The sequence below is a fragment of the Arachis hypogaea genome, chromosome 18 (assembly GCF_003086295.3).
Source record: "Arachis hypogaea cultivar Tifrunner chromosome 18, arahy.Tifrunner.gnm2.J5K5, whole genome shotgun sequence".
NCBI classification, from domain to species: Eukaryota; Viridiplantae; Streptophyta; class Magnoliopsida; order Fabales; family Fabaceae; genus Arachis; species Arachis hypogaea.
This window is the reverse complement of record NC_092053.1, coordinates 51,628,002-51,648,602: the sequence shown is the minus strand read 5'-3', so window position 1 is coordinate 51,648,602 and position 20,601 is coordinate 51,628,002. Positions and strand designations below refer to the sequence as shown.

The 20,601-nt window shown below is 31.2% G+C and overlaps 1 protein-coding gene across 1 annotated transcript; it reads right to left on the bottom strand.

The window, feature by feature from the left end:
• Nucleotides 1-10,692: 10,692 nt before the first annotated feature.
• LOC112772061 (glutathione S-transferase U25-like) lies at nucleotides 10,693-12,250 on the bottom strand. Its single transcript, XM_029295262.2, has 2 exons — nucleotides 11,924-12,250; nucleotides 10,693-11,025 (listed from the first exon to the last, which is right to left on the bottom strand). Exons 1-2 carry the CDS (start codon nucleotides 12,248-12,250, stop codon nucleotides 10,693-10,695), a joined length of 660 nt encoding a protein of 219 aa, XP_029151095.1.
• Nucleotides 12,251-20,601: the final 8,351 nt, after the last annotated feature.

The following is a 20,601-nucleotide window of genomic DNA, read 5'->3' as shown; positions in this document are numbered from 1 at the left end:
GAGAAGAGAGAGTTTCTCTCTCTAACTCTAACTACTTCTAAAACTAAACTATGACTAATGATTAAAGTATATCGATTCCTCTTCAATCCTTGGCTTAAATAGCATCAGAAATAAGTTGGATTGGGCCCACAAGGCTTCTAAAATCGCTGGCCACGTGTTGCATTAAGTGAGTCATGTGCCACCAACGGCGCGTCCGCGTACCGTGCGCGTGCGCGCCCCTATGCGCGATGCAACTATAGCAAATCTTATATCGTTTCGAAGCCCCGAATGTTAGCTTTCCAACCCAACTAGAACCGCATCATTTGGACCTTTGTAGCTCAAGTTATGGTCAATTAAGTGCGAAGAGGTCAGGCTTGACAGCTTTTTGGTTCCATCATTTCTTCATGAGTTCTCAAACTTTACATGCTTTTTCTTCATTCCCTTAATCCAATCTTTGCCTCCTAAATCTGAAATCACTTAACAAACATATCAAGGCATCTAATAGAATTAAGGTGAATTAAATTTAGCTATTTTAAGTCCTAAAAAGCATGTTTTCACTCTTAAGCACAATTAAAGGAGAAGTTATAAAACCATGCTATTTCATTGAATAAATGTGGGTAAAAGTTGATAAAATCTCCAAAAATCAATACAAGATAAAACCCTACAAATGGGGTTTATCAACCTCCCCACACTTAATCCAAGCATGTCCTCATGCTTAAGCCAAGAGAGAAACAAAGGGTATCAACATTTATTCCATGTAAATGAACTATATGCAACCTAAACTATATGCAACTAAATGCGAAATGGTTTTACCTACTTGGTTAAAAATAAATCAATCCTCCAAGTCATACGTGCACAAGTAGGGCCAAGATCATATAACAATTCATGAATCCTACCAATTCAAATATCAAAATGAAGTTCAAGTAGACTTGCGAGAAGAACGCTCATGAAAGCCGAGAATTAAGGAATTGAGCATCGAACCCTCACCGGAAGTGTTTGCACTCTAGTCGCTCGGTGTTTGGGGTTGATTCTCTCAATTCTCCCCTAATCATGCTTTCCAAGATTTGTTTTTCTTCTAACAATCAACAATTATTCAATGCATGCATACATGTATCATGAGGTCTTTTCTTTAGGTTGTAATGGGGCTAGGGTCAAGGTAGGATCATATATGGCTAGTGGACTTAGGATTTGAATCTTTGATTAACTTAAACTTTCCCACCTAAGCTATATAATGACCTATACAATTAAGTACTAATCTAACTACCCATTCCTCACTTTTTCACATACTCATGCATTTTCTTTTCATTTCACAACACTTATGCATTGATTCTTATTGAGCTTCACTTTGGGACATTTTGTCCCCTTTATTGCTCTTCTTTTTTTCTTTCTTTTTCTATATACATTTTTTTCTTTTCTTTTCTTTTTTTCTTTTTTCACTTTTATTTCTTTTTCTTTTCATTTTTTTTCTTTTTCTTTCAAACTATACACAAGAACATCAATGCATAAGGTCTATACATTTAATCAATACATGAGTATGTACCAATTCCCTAATATAAAAATACAAAACACAAACACCCTTTTATCCCAACCAATGTCCCAAAGTTTTCCCACTCTTGGATGACACTCACACTCACTAGCCTAAGCCAATCAAAGATCTAAATAAAGGACATTCATTATTTTCCGCTTTAAGGCTTGTAATGTGCTAAAATAAGAACAAGTGGGTTAAGCGTAGGCTCAAAATCGGCTAACAAAGGAGAGTAAAAGGTAAGGCTATTTGGATAAGTGAACTAATGAAATGATAGCCTCAATCATATAAATGCATGAATACAAGGAATAATGGGACATATAGATTCAAACAAATCAAAGATTACAATCATAGAAAGAGAACAATTACACGCAAGAAGGAAAATAAGTGGTTATAAGATGTAACCACACCATTAGGCTCAAATCTCACAAGCTTGTGTTCTTAGCTCAAAACCATGTTCTAAAATAAATTCTTTCAAGCAAGTTCAACAAAAATTTTCAAATTGGTAGGGTGACCTAAAAACATAGTTTTTTTTTTTGGAAAAGAAATCATCACCATAACCAAGTAGTCCTAATATGAAAGAAGTGGTAAGAATATGTACAAATTCTAACTAACATGCAACCTATCATGCAATGCAATAGCTACTCTAACAAAGAAAAATAAAAAAAAATTGGTGTTGAAAAGGAAATTGTTACCCATGGAGATCGGTCGAATGACCTCCCCACACTTGAAGATTGCACCGTCCTCGGTGCATGCAAAGAAGAGCAAGGTGAATGGGTTGCTACAATTGATGAGCTTCTTCGAAAGGTTGTGCAGATGACTTGTTTGTTGCCCCATTTAAAAGCTTTTCCGTTTCCTCCTTTCTTGGTGGCCAGGCTAAAAGGAGAGAAAAAGAAAGAAAATTAAGCCTACAACAAAGATATCAAAGTAAATAGAACATAGGCGGGGGCTAATGCCAAATAAGAGTATGATTCTCTACTACATGGTAGCTACAACATGTGAGTGAGAAATCAATATAAGCAAAAGGCATATCAACTGATACTTGATGCAAGAGTAAAGTTAAAGCATGGAGAGTATATTGAGCATCAAGATCAAATAAGAATTGACACAAACAAGATTAGTGATACGCATGAAAGCATTTGATTCTATCCTAACTCAATGATGAAGCGGTATAAGAAAAAAACAAAGGGTAATGAATTAGGAAGGACTAAAGCACTAATCTTGTGTGTTGACAAATATTACAATTAATGTAACAAGTCATGAAGCACCAAAACAAATGCAAGAAATTCTCAACAATTGAGTGAGAGAATTCAACACCATTATTAAAATGAGAAATTTAGAAAATAAAATGAGAACAAATAGAATTAAAATGCAAAGAATAAAAGTATGCAAATGTAATAGAAAAAAGGAAATGGAAGAAGAGAAAAAAATTTTTTTTTTATATTTTTAATTTTTTTTAGTATTTTATTTATTTATTTATTTATTTATTTATTATTATATTTTTTTATTATTAAAAAAAAATTTTCTTTTTTTTTATTTATATTAAAAGAGAAAAGAAAAAAAATCTTTCAAGAGAGGAAGAAGAAAAAAAATGAAAAAGAAAGAAGAAGAGAAGAGGAAAGAAGGAGAAAGGAGGAAGGAGAAAAGCAGGGTGCAAATCCGCGCGCGCGCGCACAGCGCGCTCACGCGTGGATGCAGCAGGGACGATCCGCGCGCGCGCGCACAGCGCGCTTACGCATGGATGAGCTTGTGCTCCCAGCACAATGCTGGCACAACTCTCTGGTTTTTGTACCAGAAGTTGCGGAAGTGTAATGTGCGCGCGCGCGCACAGCGTGCTAGCGCACCGATGGCCGTTTTTTTTTTTTGCCCAAAAAGCAGAAAGAATGCCCAAGAGCTCCCTATAATGTCCAAAACTCTTCTTTATTCAATCAAATATCAAACAATTCACAAAAATGCAATTTAATTTTAGGATTTATTCATCTACTACTAATGAATACAACATACTAACAACCAATCTTTACAAACAAATCAATATGAAATGAAAATCTACCTACAATGGCAACTCAAATCACTTATTATACAAAACCAAAAGAGAAAGGAAAGAGGTTACCATGGTGGGGTGTCTCCCACCTAGCACTTTTAGTTTAAGTCCTTAAGTTGGACATTTTGAGGGGCTCATTGTCATGGTGTCTTATGTTTGTACTCATCCTTGAATCTCCAAGGGTCTTTGCCTCTCAATTGGTTGACAGAATATCCAACCGTCTTCACCAAGCTTGGGCAAAGTTCAACCCAAGATATGAGTCCCCATAGTTGGTCTTCATTCTTCGATCCGGGGTCCCATATCTTATCTTCGCACCGGTCTTCAATTTGATCTTCATACTTTTTTCTTTCCGGGTGGTTGACATATAGAATTCTCTTTAGCACACCTAGCCTTCCGTCGAGACCCATGCAAAGTGGTATTCTTCCAATCATCGTTCCTATACCTTGAAGCTTTGACCTTAATGAGCCTAATTCCTAACTCGCAACCACTACACAACTCATTCTTGCTTTTAATTCCACAAAGAGCTCTAAGTTGTCCATCCGTTTCAATCAAACTATATTCAAGCGAGAAAGTAAAGCTTATGGATAAGAATTTTACCCACTTGAATGTTGTGTTGGATGGTGACTCGGGAAGGGAGACCTCCCCACACTTAGACAATGCAAGGTCTACTTCCTTGTGCTCTTCTTTGTGTATTTCCACCTCTTTGTGAGCTTCCTTGATTTCAACCTTTCCCCTTTTATCACATAGCTTGGTGTTGTCTTCAAGAACTTTGATTTCTTGCCTAATAGGAGGTGGTTAAATTTTGGATAGAAATTCATTGATGAATAAATCCATTTCTTGGTCAACCTCTTCATATTCTTCAATTTCGATATACACCATGCCAACGTTTTCCTCTTGGTAGCTCTCTTTCGATTCACTCTCTTTCTCATTGCAAATCAAGGGTATGGAAGGTTGTGCACACTCTTCTATAATTTCAACTCCATGTCCAATGGGAGAGGATTCCATTGTAGAGAGGAATTCATCCATGATTGAATCCATCTCTTGATAAACCTCTTCCAAGTCTCCAACGACGGTATGCCTTAGAGGTTGTGCACCCTCTTCAACATCAATATCAAGCTTCTTGGAAGAATGCTCCATGGTGCTACATTCCCTTGGACTTTTAACGTCTCCTAAATATTCAACCACTTCTTCTTTTTCTTCAATGATTATAGCTTCCTCTAGTTGCTCCAATACAAAATGGCATTTCTCATCCCCCACCGGAGTTTCCAATCTCTTCTTCGTGCTTTGCTCTTCTTTTGCGGTTCCACATGTGGCTATAGAAGCACCTTGAGTATTCAGACATTGGTGGGCTAAAGTGTGCACCACCTTGGTCAAATTGGTCACAAACTCAAGTGTATCCTGCTTCATAGCTTCTTGTCCTTGAAGTAACAAAGTGAGAGGATCGTCTATTGGGGCTTGGGGTGGGTAGGAAGGTTCATCGTTTTGGAGAGAGGGTTCATGGTAGGAAGGTGATTCTTCTTGGTAAGGGTATGGAGATGGTGAGTATTGAGGTGGTTCATGGTAGTAATCTTGATAGGGTTGTGGTGGTTCTAAAGGTTCTTGCTCATAATGATCACAAGGATGTGATATAGGTGATTGGTCATGTGGTGGATATGGATCATAGGAGGATACTTGGTATGGAGAGGCTTGTGAGTATGGTTGAGCATCATGTTGAGGATAAGGTTCATAGGCATATGGTGGTTGATTATCACAAAAGGGGTCACCATAGCCATTGAGTTGACATGCATTAGGATGGAAATTATACCTATAAGTATCCGGAGGTTGTTGCCAATAGGAGTGATCAATTCCTTGAGGCTCCTCCCATCTTGGAGTGTTCCATCCTTGGTACATGTTGGCATTGAAGTTCACATTCCTTACAACACAATTAGAGCCAAACTCATAGCCAAAGTGAGAATTCATTATGGAAAAACAAAATAAAACTAACAAAATCTAGTAAACAAGCAAAAGACAAACTATTTACACTATTCACATATGTACAATAACCAATAACATAACACCATTGCAAATCCCCGGCAACGGCGCCATTTTGATGATTGGATTTTTGACGGTTTAGAATTTCACAAATGAAATCTCGTTGAAGTATAGTCTCTAAACCAACAATAATCCTTTCATGCAAAAATTTGTTTGTCACAAGTACAAACCCCTAAAATCTATAAACCGAAGTATTTAAACCTCGGGTCGTCTCTCAAAGGACTTGCAGGGTAGTGTTCTTGTTATTGGTTATGGACTTGTTTATTTTGGGGTTTTGGATGAGGAATGTGAATAGTAAATGGTAGGAAAACTTTATTCACAAAATGGTCTTGGCAAGGTTTGGTTGTCAAGGGTCTTCATCATTATCACTAGCCACAAGTATGGTAGTTGCAAGGATTACTCCCACTTAGTCATCCTTAAATCGATTAACAAAGGAAAGTCAAGTGAGTTATATCAATCCTAGTCCATAAGTCTTAGCTTTCCACTAATTGGATTAATGAAGGTTAGAGTTAATGGCTATCAACTATCAATCAATTGGACACTAGTGACTCAAGAAATCCTAAGTTACCTTCTCAAGCCAAGAACATAAAATTCTAGTTTAACATTCTTCCAAGCATTTAATCAAACACTTGGAAGGCACAAAAGAAAAGTATAGTCAATCACAACAAGAATGAATTCTAACTACAATTGAATGTAAAGAATTAACAACAACAATCAAGGAAATCACAATTATCATGAATTACCTCAAATTGCATTATTGAAAGAAAATAAAGAGAACAAGAGTATCTCAATTACAAAACCTAGAAACAAAATAAGAGAAATTACAACAAGAGAATAGGGATAGAGAGAAGAACCAAAGTGTAGCAATCATCAATTGAAGGTAGAAGTAGAAGGAGACTTGAATTAAACCTAGAACTATGAGATCCTAATCAAACCCTAATTCCTAATCCTAATTCTAGAGAGAAGAGAGAGCTTCTCTCTCTAACTCTAACTACTTCTAAAACTAAACTATGACTAATGATTAAAGTATATCGATTCCTCTTCAATCCTTGGCTTAAATAGCATCAGAAATGAGTTGGATTGGGCCCACAAGGCTTCTAAAATCGCTGGCCACGTGTTGCATTAAGTGAGTCATGTGCCACCAATGGCGTGTCCACGTACCGTGCGCGTGCGCGCCCCTATGCGCGATGCAACTATGGCAAATATTATATCGTTTCGAAGCCCCGGATGTTAGCTTTCCAACCCAACTGGAACCGCATCATTTGGACCTCTGTAGCTCAAGTTATGGTCAATTAAGTGCGAAGAGGTCAGGCTTGACAGCTTTTTGGTTCCATCATTTCTTCATGAGTTCTCAAACTTTACATGCTTTTTCTTCATTCCCTTAATCCAATCTTTGCCTCCTAAATCTGAAATCACTTAACAAATATATCAAGGCATCTAATAGAATCAAGGTGAATTAAATTTAGCTATTTTAAGTCCTAAAAAGCATGTTTTCACTCTTAAGCACAATTAAGGGAGAAGTTATAAAACCATGCTATTTCATTGAATAAATGTGGGTAAAAGTTGATAAAATCCCCAAAAATCAATACAAGATAAACCCTACAAATGGGGTTTATTACTCAGTCTCAAAATTTTTACTTGACACCTTCACACCACAAGCATATAGTTAGAGAAAACAGCTCATTTGAACTTTTTTAGGCTAAGATTTTGTTTCTTTAGACCCTCCTAACCATTGATGCTCAAAGCCTTGGATCCTAGCTCTCCTTTTTTTTTTTGAGCTTTTTGGATTTTTATTTTGCTTTTTGTTTTGCTTTTTCTTTTTCTTTTTTTTTTCTTTCTTTCTTTTCTTTTTTTTTCTGCTATTTCTTTTGCTTCAAGAATCAATGTTTTTGATTTTTCAGAGAGTCAATAATACTTCTCTAAATTCACTATTCTTCAAGAGCTAATACACTTAACTTCACTATCAAATGTGCACAGTTAATTCATACATTCAGAAAATCAATGCAAGGCCACCACAAAAAAGATATTTGGAGATAAGTCATGATATACTCAAAAATTATGCACTATTTCTTGAAAAAAAAATTTCTTTTAAGCATGGTGACGGATACAATGGATATCTTATGATCACAACAAGGCACGAACAATAAGTCTAAACGGAAATAAAAGACTAGATATGATCATGCATTAGAACATAAAACAGACAGTAATTTAAAGAGCAATGAAAATAGAAATAACATAGATAGGAGGAGAATGAAACTCAACCACCTTAGTGATGGTGGCTACTGTTCCTCAGGCTGTACTCTTCCATGAAGATGATTCAGCTTCTCTTGGTGCCATTGATAATATTATAAACCTAGAGCTCGCTCTGCAATACCCAACTTAAAAAGTTTGCTTGTCCTCAAGAAAAGAAAATATGGGAGGGAAGAATGAATGGGACATGTTTGAATTTGAAGTGGGTGGGGTATAGGATGGGACCCACTGGCTGAGGAGGCTCCAAACTTCGAGTTCCCTGCCCCCCTGTCTGGTGTTCAATGCCAGGCTTGTGTTCTTCTGGGGTGTTGAACACCCAGCCTTGCTCCCCGGCTAGCGTTTAATGCTAGACTTGTGCCTGTCAGGGGTGTTGGACGCCCAGAGTGGTCCTTCTCTGGCGTTCAACGCCAGTTTCTTGTCTTCTATGGGTGTTGAACACCCATTTTCCTCCTTTTCTGGCATTCAATGCCAGCAAAAGGATCTATCCAGGGTGTTCTGTGTCCATCTCCAAATGTCTTTGTCTCTGTTCTAAGTACTGCACATGATCACAAACATTAAAAAGAAAGGAAGAATTCTAAAAATAAACTAAAATAAACTAGAATAAAAACAAATAGAAGAAATAAGGACAAAAATACTTTACTCATGGTTGGGTTGCCTCCTAACAAGCGCTTCTTTAATCTCATTAGCTTGACACTCGATTGCTGACTTTCTTCCTCTTCTTCCAGTTGGTTAGCAGAAATGACTCCAAGGGAGAAAAGTAGGAGATCAGTTTCCTCAAATTTGAATTTCTCCTAACAAGCTTTCTTTTATTGTTATCAGCTTGATTCTCCTTGCTTGTTAGGGTAGGGATTGTATTGTTTCTCTATTCCTTATGCATGTTCCTTTTGGGACCTTCCTCCTTGGTGGGTGGTGACTGCCCAACACCAAACTTAAGTTTGATGTCTGAAAAAACTGTATGAGTTTTCACCAAGGGAGGAGGCTTTAGTATTGTACTCTACATAGAAGTACCTCCTTTGTTAGGGGGTAGTGGAGGTTTAAGGACTTTGATAATCATGTAATCCTTCTGTAACCTCAACATCAATTCGCCTTTCCCAGCATCGGAGAGGTTTCTTCTAGTAGAGAGAGACCATTGCTCCAAAACCTCAACAAAAAAAATATTGATTTGCGACTTCTTAAAGCCTTCCAAGGACTATGAGCAGTGCTCGTCCTTGGTCTCCTTTTGGGGCTTCTGAGGGTATGGTACTTTAGGTTTTCTTCCCATAAAAATTATTTTGACTATTATCCTTAAAATTTTCTTAGTTGATATTATCAAGTGCGATCAACTACATAAATTAAATGATGTTGTTATGATCTATCATATATCATGTCTACAATGAAATTGTTAACACCTAGATCTTCTTTGATCACCTCATATATAATCTTTTAGATATTCTTTTATTGTTTGTCATCTGACCACTTTCTGCTGTCTCATCTTATCAATCCTTCTAATTAGGTGCTCTGCTAATCTATTTCTACCCACGTGATCATACCACTTGAGACGAGACTCTACTATCTTTTTTACAAAGGTGTTATTTTAATTTTTTTTATATCTTTATTCTTTATTTTATCTACGTACAGGAACAGAGTTAAATGAAATATTAGATAAAAACAAAATATTTTCACAATAAAATAAGACTAAAATAAAAAGATTAAGGGTTATACTAAAATTTGTATATAATTTATATGAAAAATTAAAATTTAGGAGACATTGCCTCCTTTCTTACTAAAGAGCTCCACTCCTCTTTACACATATGTGTGTAATCACTTATCTATATTAATATCTTTATTTTTATCATGCTTAACTTATGTTCATACTTATTTTTTGTGGTTCAATATGTTATTCTATATAACATCGCCCGTCTAGTGACAGTACAATAAAATTTCATTTTAAGTTTTAAAAATATATTTTATCGTATAGAAAATTAGATACATTCTATCACTTTGACTAACGTGTTTGATATTAAATAGTTAAAACTTTGCTCATAGAGACCATTTGAATATTGATCATTTGGATTTAAAAAATACAGCTTTTTATTATTTAAATTAAAAATATCATTATTTTCAAACATATGGAAAGGTTAAAAAATTGTAAATATGCACAACAAATAGTATTTCGCAACTAAAAATGTTATGTATACATTAAAATTAAATCAGTTATTAAATTTAACTATTATATATTTGTGTATAAATATATAAGTTGTTTAACTCATTTTAATAAATATTTTATATTTTAACATATATTTTATACTAAAACTAATTTTAAAAGTAAAATGCATTTCATACAAAAAAGTTAATTGCAACTATTCGCATTTCGCTTGAAGAACTTCGGAAAATTGAGTTAATTCATTTTGAATTTGTTTCACTTATATTGCATAGGAAACTAATTATGGAAAATGTGTTGATTTTTTTTGGCATAAGTTCAACTTATTTGGTAACTTTATTTTACTTTTGTGTATGTCGGAAAATAATTAATTTTTATTTAATATGCGCAATTTTTCAATTATTATGTTTTTTATAAGTGAATGATAAATTGCATAACAACAACATTTAAATAGTTTATAAGCATGTGATTGATCACCATATTTTGCCGGAACAAAAATCATAAATCCAAATGATTTTTTTTAGTCCATTTCAAAATTCTGAATATAAAAAAAAATAGTAATTGAATAATTGATTTAAAATTTAAACTAATATATGAAAAAGTTTAATCATGATTTTTTTTTCGCAATCACATCCATGATATATCTAAAATGCTTGAAAGCATTTAGGTTCTTATTTCATCAAAATTTATTTGAAAGATAAAGTACCAAAAGATCAATGATCGAACCTACTCAACTCCAAACTTCTTTCTCATCTCCACAATTAAACCATACATCTTCTCTTGATCAGGAATTGACTTGGAAACACTCTCTTTTTGAAGGCACCTATTGGCCCAAGCAAAAAGCTTTGAGAACTCATCTTCAATCTTGAATTTGCCATAAATCTCCCTAGTTTTAAATCCAGTTATGATTGGAAGAAGTGCTACATCCAAAAAACCAAGTTCTTCACCTCCAAAATAATGCTTGTCTCCTAGTTGTTCTTCCAACAATTTTAGGTTTTCTTTGAATTCCTTTGTGGCAACCTCCAGCTCTTCTCTTTTTGAGGTCAATAGGCTCATTGACTTGTTCAATATCTATTTGATACAATGAAAAAAGATACTAAGCTAGTCATATATTATTATTATAATTAACAAGCACTATATATGATAAAGGAAAAAGAAAGAAAGATGCTAATAACCTCAATCAAATATAATTTTTGGGTTAATATAATAGCCACCATTTTGTTATGAAAACAAACTTGTTCATACTTAATCCCTTTACCAATATATCACTCTTAATGAATTTGTAAACTATTGATTAGGTGTATTATATAGTAATTAGATACTGGAATCAATTATATAATAATTAAACATCGTCAGTATTGCGTAGTGATAATATCATGATCATGATATATTATTAAAAAAAATTTAAGTAAGTTCGGCACTAATCAGCTCACAAAAGGCACGTACTTGTGTCTCCAAACTCAAGGAGCATTTAAATTTATAAATTACCTAAAAAAATTGATAACGTAAAATGACATGTCAAAAGAAAGACATATCAATAACTCAATAAGTGAGAAAAATAACAAAAATGTTATTTGTACACTAAAATCAACTATCAATATATTTGTGTATAAATACATATATGGTTTAATTTATTTTCAATATGTATTTGTATTCCAACATGTATTTTATACTAATGGCTGATTTTGGTAGCTAATTTTAATATACATATAGCATTACTCGAAAAATAATTACTTTTAATACGGATTGAAAAGATAAGTTCTGAACATTAGTTTTTATATGAATAATTAAAATCATATATATGTTTTTAGAATTATTATATAAATTCCTTTCAAATAAACAATAATTAACTTTTTTTTTGTTACCCACATTATTCCTCAACTCAACAGGTCTAGTTGACCAAGGACCACCACTGACTTTCAAATAAACAATAACTTTTAATTTTAAGCTGAAGAACATAAAGGCATACCATTTTGTCAGAAAAATCAGCCCAAAACTTAGCATGAGCCCTTTGATAAGGGTCAGAAGGAAGCAAGGGAGGTTTTTCATTCCAAACTTGATCAATATACTCAACAATAATAAGAGACTCGCAAATAGGTTTTCCATTGTGGATGAGAACCGGAACCTTCTTATGAACTGGGTTCATTTGTAGCAATAGAGTGCTCTTATTACTCAAATCTTCATCTTTGATCTCACATATCACACCTTTCAACGCCAATGCAATTCTCACCCTCATGCAATAAGGGCTAGGCCAGCGATCTAGTAGAACCACCTCATCTGCCATAGCTATGTCAAATTGTCAAGAGAGAATTTCAAGGAACCAAATTATATATAAGAGGAGAGTTGGAGTAATTGATTTTTGTATCAGGCTATGATGTGTTGATTTTATAGGGGAGTTTATTATTGTGGGTGTGACAACATAATCATTGATCCAATCTTTTCTTTTACTAGACTAACTGCCATATATGAAAAGTTTATTATTTTCATTGTTTTTAAGGTACTATGTATACATAATAGCTATTGTTCTAATCTCATTATGACTGGAATTAAGAGATCTTATCACAATTGTCATATCCAAGATTTGAAAATTTCCTTCTTATCATATAGTGCAACATGTTGGTGCTAAATACAGCTATTTGAAAGGCATTAATTTTGTGAACTTAATAAAATCATGCCTATATGCTGGAAATGATCAAATGTTATCATATACACTATATATAGTTATTTAGAAATAAGTCATTAAATGACTCGGATTGTCACTTCATAAATATTGGAAACAGTAAAATAGAAATAAATCAACTTCTTTTATATTTATTTATAATATATTAAAAAAGAGATCAATCTCTTCTTACCATAGACTTTAATTAGATATATATCAAGCATTTTAATATTTTACCATGTCAGCTGCATTTGTGATACAATCTCTTTTCTTTAATTAATTAATTTTTATACTGAAAATGGATTTTTCTAAAACCAATTAGGTAGAGATGTCATGTTTTTATGGTTCTTTTTTCTTCCAAAATATAGTATATTGTTATCATCTTATAATATTATATCATTGTTATATCATTTTATAATAGATTATATTTTTACACAAATGTAAGAATCTGATTTTTTCTAATATAATTTTTTTGGATTTTTTGCTATTGAAATTCACAAAATTCGAGAATTATAGTTTATCTCGATCGGTATAACTTTAAAATAATATTTCAGACAGGGTTGCTACACATTTAAATATTTTTTTTTATCCAAGTTCATCCAAATAGGTTCAATACTAACAAAAATCACTATCATTAAAAGAGCGTGATTACACGCGCTTCTCATGTTCGTTTACGCACGTAGCTTCTTCTTCTTCACCTTCTTATTTGCGTTCCTCCTCCTCCTTCTTTTTGGCGTTCCTTTTTTTCACGTGTTTTCTCCTTATAATATTATATCATTGTTATATCATTTTATAGATACTGAAATACATTTTTCCATGAACTATGTAAACTGCAACAGAGATATTTGGAAAAAACATCACATAATCTGCGGTAGGAGGTGTCACGGTTTATGTGTGTTTTGGGTTTCGTGCATAAACCGCTACAAGGGTGTCGCGGTTTATGCTTTGTCAATTTTGCCTACACATACCAAGCAAGATAGGGAGTGAGTCATTTGAGGAGAGTCATTTTCATTCTTTGATCGGAATATATTTCAATTGAATTAAATTATTAGATGGTGCGTTTTCCAATTGAATCATTTATTTATTTACTTAGTTATTAATTATTTTTGCGTATTTTGATTTTAAATGGCACATAATATATTAGTAAAGTGAAAAATATTGATATTATTTGTTATTTAAATTATTTTTAATTAATTTAATAATGACAATAATTAATTATAGTAGAGTATATAAAGAGTATATCAAGTTAACTACAAAATATTTTTTAGAAAAAATAAAATTGGTTCTTCTTATTTTTAAAATTTTAAATAAATAAAATAAAAAATTGAAAAAAAAAATTTATGGTTAATTTGATGTCCTCTTTATGTACTCTTATTATAATTAATTACCATCAATATTAAATTAATAATAAATTAATAAAAAAAGTAATATAAATAACATTATTATATTTATTATTGCTTTGAGCTAGTAAATAATGAATATAATAATTAGATGGTCCAAGATTATTGATGAATGATTACAGGAGAAGAGGAACTTGGTGGAAGGACAGGTATTCCAGATGCCTTTGAAGGAATTGGCTAATGTTAAATCTAAAGAGGGAAAGATTCTCAATAAACCCTTCTTGAATGTATGCAAAAGTGTCTTACCAGTTTTAGGTATATACAGTGACGAATCTAGAAAATTTTAGAAGTGGGGGCAAAATAATATAGCAAAATAATAAAAAATATTAATATTAATATATTTAGATATTTAAATTTTGGAGTATATTAGTTAATCAAATTTTTAATAAATAAATATAATTAATACATCTAAAAGTACAGTAATTTAGTTTTTTTTTATTTCAATATTTCGGTAATATTGTATGAGCTACATTTATTATTAATATTTGTGCCTAGTCAAGCATTTAATATCTGTCAAATTATATTTATATTGATTATTTTTTATATGATACAAAAAAAAATTATAACTTAATAGCTAAAAAGTTTATAAAAAATATAACTCAAATGAACTAAATTAAAATTTTGACAATTTTTTATTTTGGTGTCTGAATTTTTTCTAAAATTATGCGAGAAAGACAAAAAATTTGTGAAAAAATAAAAATTCAAATCAAACAACCACAATTATCTTTATATGTAGATATAGACAAAATAATATTTTTCTCTATTAAATAAATATTAAATAATTTTTTGATATTTAATTGAAAAGTTAACATTTTATAATACTATAATAAACATTTTTTTAACGAATTAAATAAATGATATATATTATAAAAAAAATATTAAATACTAATAATCTCATTTATATTTAAAAAGTTAAGCTTAACTATAGGGAATTAAATAATTAAATTTTTATTAGTTATTATTAATATTTGTTTTGAATTTATATAATATAATAATTTTTATTATTACATTAATATCTAATAATATAAATATTTTTTACACATAATTTTTTTTGAAGTGTGGGGACAAATAAATTATTATAATGAAAATAATTCTCTACACATATATAATTGGTATTAATTTTTTAAAAATTCAATGGGGGCAATTGCCCCAAAGTGCCACACATAGATCCGTCCCTATATATATATATAGAATAAATGGAAAAGACTATACATAAAAGAGTTTGTTGTACACAAAAATACTTATAAAAGAATGAAAGATTGTAAATATCAAAATATATAAGAAAGATTGTTTTTAATGAATAAGAATATTATGTATGCTATCAGTGAGTTTGTAAGGTTTAAATTGTACTTTTGTCCATTAAAATTAATCTTTCAACTCTATTTTGATGTATATTTTTATGCATTGTAAATTTTTTATGTATATTTTTGTTTATTTAATACAATTATCAGATTAAATTATTTATATTATATTAAATACAATTCATTTTAGATTTTATTTTACCACGAAATATACTTGTGCATTAGACTATTTTTTATATATGTCCTTGAATTTAATATTATTATTAGATGATTTTACAATTGATATTTAAAATTATATTTAATAGTGATTACTTTTGTAGTTAACAAGGTACTTTTAATTTATAGTGATTACCTTGCTTGGTATTTATAGGTAAATTATATTCAATAGTGATCATATTTTATAGTAATTTATACATCTTATTAGTCAAAGAATGAAAATGACTCTCTCAAATGATTCTCCCTATCTTGCTTGGTATGTATAGACAAAGTTGACAAAGCATAAACAGCGACATCCTGTAGCGGTTTATGCACAAAACCCAAAACACACATAAACCGCGACACCTATACCGCGCATTATGTGATGTTTTTTTTCAACGTAATCCGGATACCCCTGTAGCGGATTACGTACATTTGTAAACCGCGATACTCCTGTCGCAGTTTACATAATTTATGGAAAAAATGTATTTCGATATCCACTTTACAAAATGTGTATTCTGGTAATATTGATGGCCAATTTATTTAAAAGGGTAAATTGCCCTATAACAGATTGTATTTTTATGACAAATGTAAGAATATGATTTTTTCTAATATAATTTTTTTGGATTTTTTGCTACTGAAATTTGTGAAATTCGAGAATTATAGTTTACCTTGATCTGTATAACTTTAAAATAATATTTTAGACAGGATTGTTACACATTTAAGTATTTTTTCATCCAAGTTTATCCAAATAGGTCCAACACCAACAAAAATTACTATCATTAAAAGAGCGTGATTACATAATATAACACCCTAAGTTTTAGCATCTCATGATCGTACTAAAAGTCCAGGCGTCACTTACCTCTATTCCTTTAATTATATACTATGTTTATTTAATATTGAGCCTTCGTGAATACGAACCGAAACTTTAGTTAAGAAAACGAAAAGTTTTTACTTTAATCATTTAATCACAAAAATATATATATTCACATAGCATTATTTACATAGACTTATTTCAAGATACTTAAATACAAGTCCTATCCCCCTTAAAAAAAACCAAAACGATAAACGACGAGGGGAAAATAAAATCTAAGAACTTAACTCATAAACTTAATCTTCTATGCTCCTGTAGTTCCGCACTAAACCTTCGCACCTGTAGCTGAAAGGGGGTGAAAATAGGGGGTAAGAACTGGGGAGTTCTTAATAGGATCGGGGTGTATAGTTATATCCATTTTATATATACTTGGTCAGCAATAATAGTCAACAAAGTACGAGCCAATTCAACAATTATAGAACACAAAATCCAATCACAAGCACACACAATCATAGAAAACACACTCACAAACAAATATGAACAAACAAGTATCATGCATGTCTATCCCTAGTGCATGTAATAAACTCATCTGTCGGTTTCGTCTCACTCCCGACGCAACTCAGTAACCTTTGTCTGAGTTTGGTTTCCATTATCATAACCTCTGTAAGCAACCTCTGTCTTACATGTGTGACTCTCTTGAGCCAATGTATGCAAATATAACCTCTGTAAGCAACCTCTGTCTTACAGGGGAGGCTCTCTCTAGCCAATGTAAGTAACGATAACCTCTGTAAGCAATCTCTGTCTTACAGGTGCGACCATCCCCTGGATTGGCCGATATATCTCTGGAAGTAACTCTCGGTGGATTCACCACCATATCTCTACTCGTTTTCAGCAGGTACATAATCATCTTAGCTCGTTCTTTCTTTCGTTTCTTTTATTCCTACTCTCTGCTCTCCTGTGGCAGAAGTTCTTTAGATTCTTTTAATCTTTTCTCTCTACTATTCTGTGGCAGAGGTTTCTTTAGATTCTTTTAATCTTTTCTCTCTTCTCTTCTGTGGCAGAGGTTTCTTTAATATTTTTCTTTCCTTTTCTTTTCTTTCTTCTTTTTTCTTTCTTATCGTTCATCATATAAATCATCCTCACATTGTTCCCTTGCCTTTCCCTAAGTGTCTTATGGAAAAGAATTATAAAGTTCTTTAATTAAGTCTGCAATCTCTAAAACTTTTAGGATTACTTTGCTTGCTTGCTTACTCATTAATATTACACATTATAATATTCTTACAAAATAATATCTTTGAGAAATACTAATTATAATAATAATTTATTTTAATATAAATGAATAATTTTAAAGAAGTATTTAAAATAATATTTATAATCTTTTTTTAAAACTTAGTTTATAAAATCTTATTTTTAAACTTTTATTAATTACTTTCTAAATCACGAACTCTTTAATATTCTATTTTTAACTTTGATATTTTATAAAACTATATTTGAACCCCCACTTATTATCATATTTATAAAAATAACTCTGATCTTTTACAAAATACCCATTTTTACCCCCTTGAAAAATACAATTTAATTACTAATCTTTTTCTTATATCAAAACCGAAATCCTTAGTCCTTTCCTTTCAAAATATTACTTTTATTTTAATTCGTTCTCGAGTTTCTCGGTTACCGATTCTTTGTAACTTTTAATTTAATCCCTCGACCATCAAATCTCACTAAATTTATACTTTATTTTCAACGATATTCCAGCCCAAAATTCACCAAAACACCCCAACTGGCCGTTCATATATAGCCGATCCAATAAATCACAATCAACAACAATAATTCAACCAAATTAACTCATTCAAACTCAAACAATAATCAACCAAATCAACATTCACTTATCAAATTCACATTTAATTATTATAAAGTTACCAAACCCCACCTCCGTACAAAATCAAAACAACGGAAGCTCCGAAAAAACTTTCTGAGCAAATCGCTGAAGAAAACGTCAGAAATCGCTTGTACCTCCTAAAACTCCAATTGACCGAACTTAAAGGGAAGAGAAGCTACGTTATCGTCAATTTGTACCAAATAAAAGTAACGCTAACACAAAGAGAAAGAAGATACGAATACTTTTATCGGATTAGATTTTTTATTGGAATTATGAATCTCAAAAAATCGAGATTGGAAGAACCACGGTCATAAAGATTCTCACGCTCCTCTCTCTCGATTCTCTTTCTTTTTTCTTTCTTATGGCATTAAAAATGAATGAATGATGATGATTAAATGAGTTTTGATAAAGTGAATATGTGTTGTCAAGGTTATATATATATTCAGAAACCTAAAAGAAAAGAATTGAAGAAGCCCATTCAGAAACAAGAAAATTACATTGTGATTTAATTTTATTTAGATTTGATCTCGATAAAAACAATACATCAATGAGGAGTTAGTTCAAAAAGTTAAATACATTCTATATGTATGGATAAAAGAAGGGCTCAAAAGTCTTCTTTATTGAAAAAAAATTGTAAGAAAAAGACCTTTCCCTTCGTTAGAAATTCTAAAAAGTCTATTCTAGAAAAGAGTCATAAAGTAATAAAAAAGGGGTTGAAATCTACACATTAATTTATTTTTGCGATCTTTTGTGAACCGTATGCATCAAAAGATGCATGTACGGCTCTTAAAGGATAAAATCTTATTCTAATCAACCGATTTTATAGAGAAAAACTCCTTTTTTTAGGCCAAGAAGTTGATAGTGAAATATCGAATCAACTTATTGGTATATATATATATATATATATATATATATATATATATATATATATATATATATATATATATATATATATATATATATATTAAAGCCATGTTTTGGCTTTCTTTATCTTTACTTTGTATATATATAATAAATATATACAATGGCATATATGTATAATAATGGCCTTTTGGCCACTTTCTTTTCCTTCTTTTTTTTTTTGAATAATAATAATAATAATAATAATAATAATAATAATAATAATAATAATCAATTTAATTTTTGTTTTATCAAATTATAATTTTCTGATAAATAATTTAAATTTAATAAAATAAATAATAATTAAATTAAATTTCAATAATTATAAAATTGTAGTTAATTATTTTTATTAACTATAATTTTTTAAAAATAAAATTTTAATCTAATATAATAACTCATAAATAATTAATTATATAACTTTTAAAAATTCAGGATGTTACAACATGTGCTACTTCTTCTTCTTCTTCTTCTTCTTCTTCTTCTCACGCTCATTTACGCACAGAATTTCTTCTTCTGCGCCTTCTTCTTCGCCTTCTTCCTCCTCCTCCTTCTTTTTCGCGTTCCTTTTTCTTTACGTCTTTTCTCCTTATCGTCATTCTTTTGTTGTTGTTATTGCTGTCTTTTTTCTTTTCTTCCTTCTCTCCCTGGTGAAAAAGCAGTAGAAGGTGAGGAGAAAGAGTTTTAAATTGTGCAGAACAGAAATAAACCGAAATTATATTCATAAATAAACTGAAATTATATTTAGAATGAACCAAAAATTAAATTCAGAATGTAAACTCGTTTCAAAATAAGCACAGACTAAATGCAACTTATTTAAATCCAGAATAAATCAAAATTACTTAATGATTGCGACACACAAACTCAATTTGAAAACAAACACACAAAAAAATTGAATCATGAACAAAAACACATCCAAATAATCCATCAAGTAATTTTGCAGTATTATGTGTTTCTTCTTCTTTATTTGATTAGATGAACAAGACAAGAAAAGAAGAACATGATGAGAAGTTTTGAAAATTTTTTTCTTCTTATATCTTCTTTTTTGTTTGATTTTTTTCTCTTTTTCTTGGATTTATTCTTTTCAAGATAGTGAAACAAGAAGAATCATAACAAAATAATTCACTAAGAAATGAACTAAAATTATATTCAGAAATGAACTGAAATTATATCTAGAATGAACCGAAATTACTTAATGATTTTAGTTCATTCTAAATATAATTTCAGTTCATTTCTAAATATAATTTCGGTTCATTTCTGTTCTGTAGAATTCAAAACTCTTCCTCCTCACCTTCTACTGCTTCTTCACCAAGGAGAGAAGGAGGAAAAGAAAAAAAAATACAGTAGCAACAACAACAAAAAATGACGATAAGAAGAAAACATATGAAGAAGAAGGAACGCATAGAAGAAGATGAAGAAGAAGAAGAAGACGCTCTATGCGCATATGTGAATTTTAAACAAGAAGAAACGCGTGCCTCTAAATTACTTGG

Bases quoted from the DNA above. Each gene is read 5' to 3' on its own strand.
- LOC112772061 (XM_029295262.2), bottom strand. From the start codon at position 12,250: ATGGCAGATGAGGTGGTTCTACTAGATCGCTGGCCTAGCCCTTATTGC. The intron at 11,026-11,923 runs GTTCTTCAGCTT...ATATTGAACAAG, and splicing joins ACAAAATGGTATGCCTTTAT to TCAATGAGCCTATTGACCTC.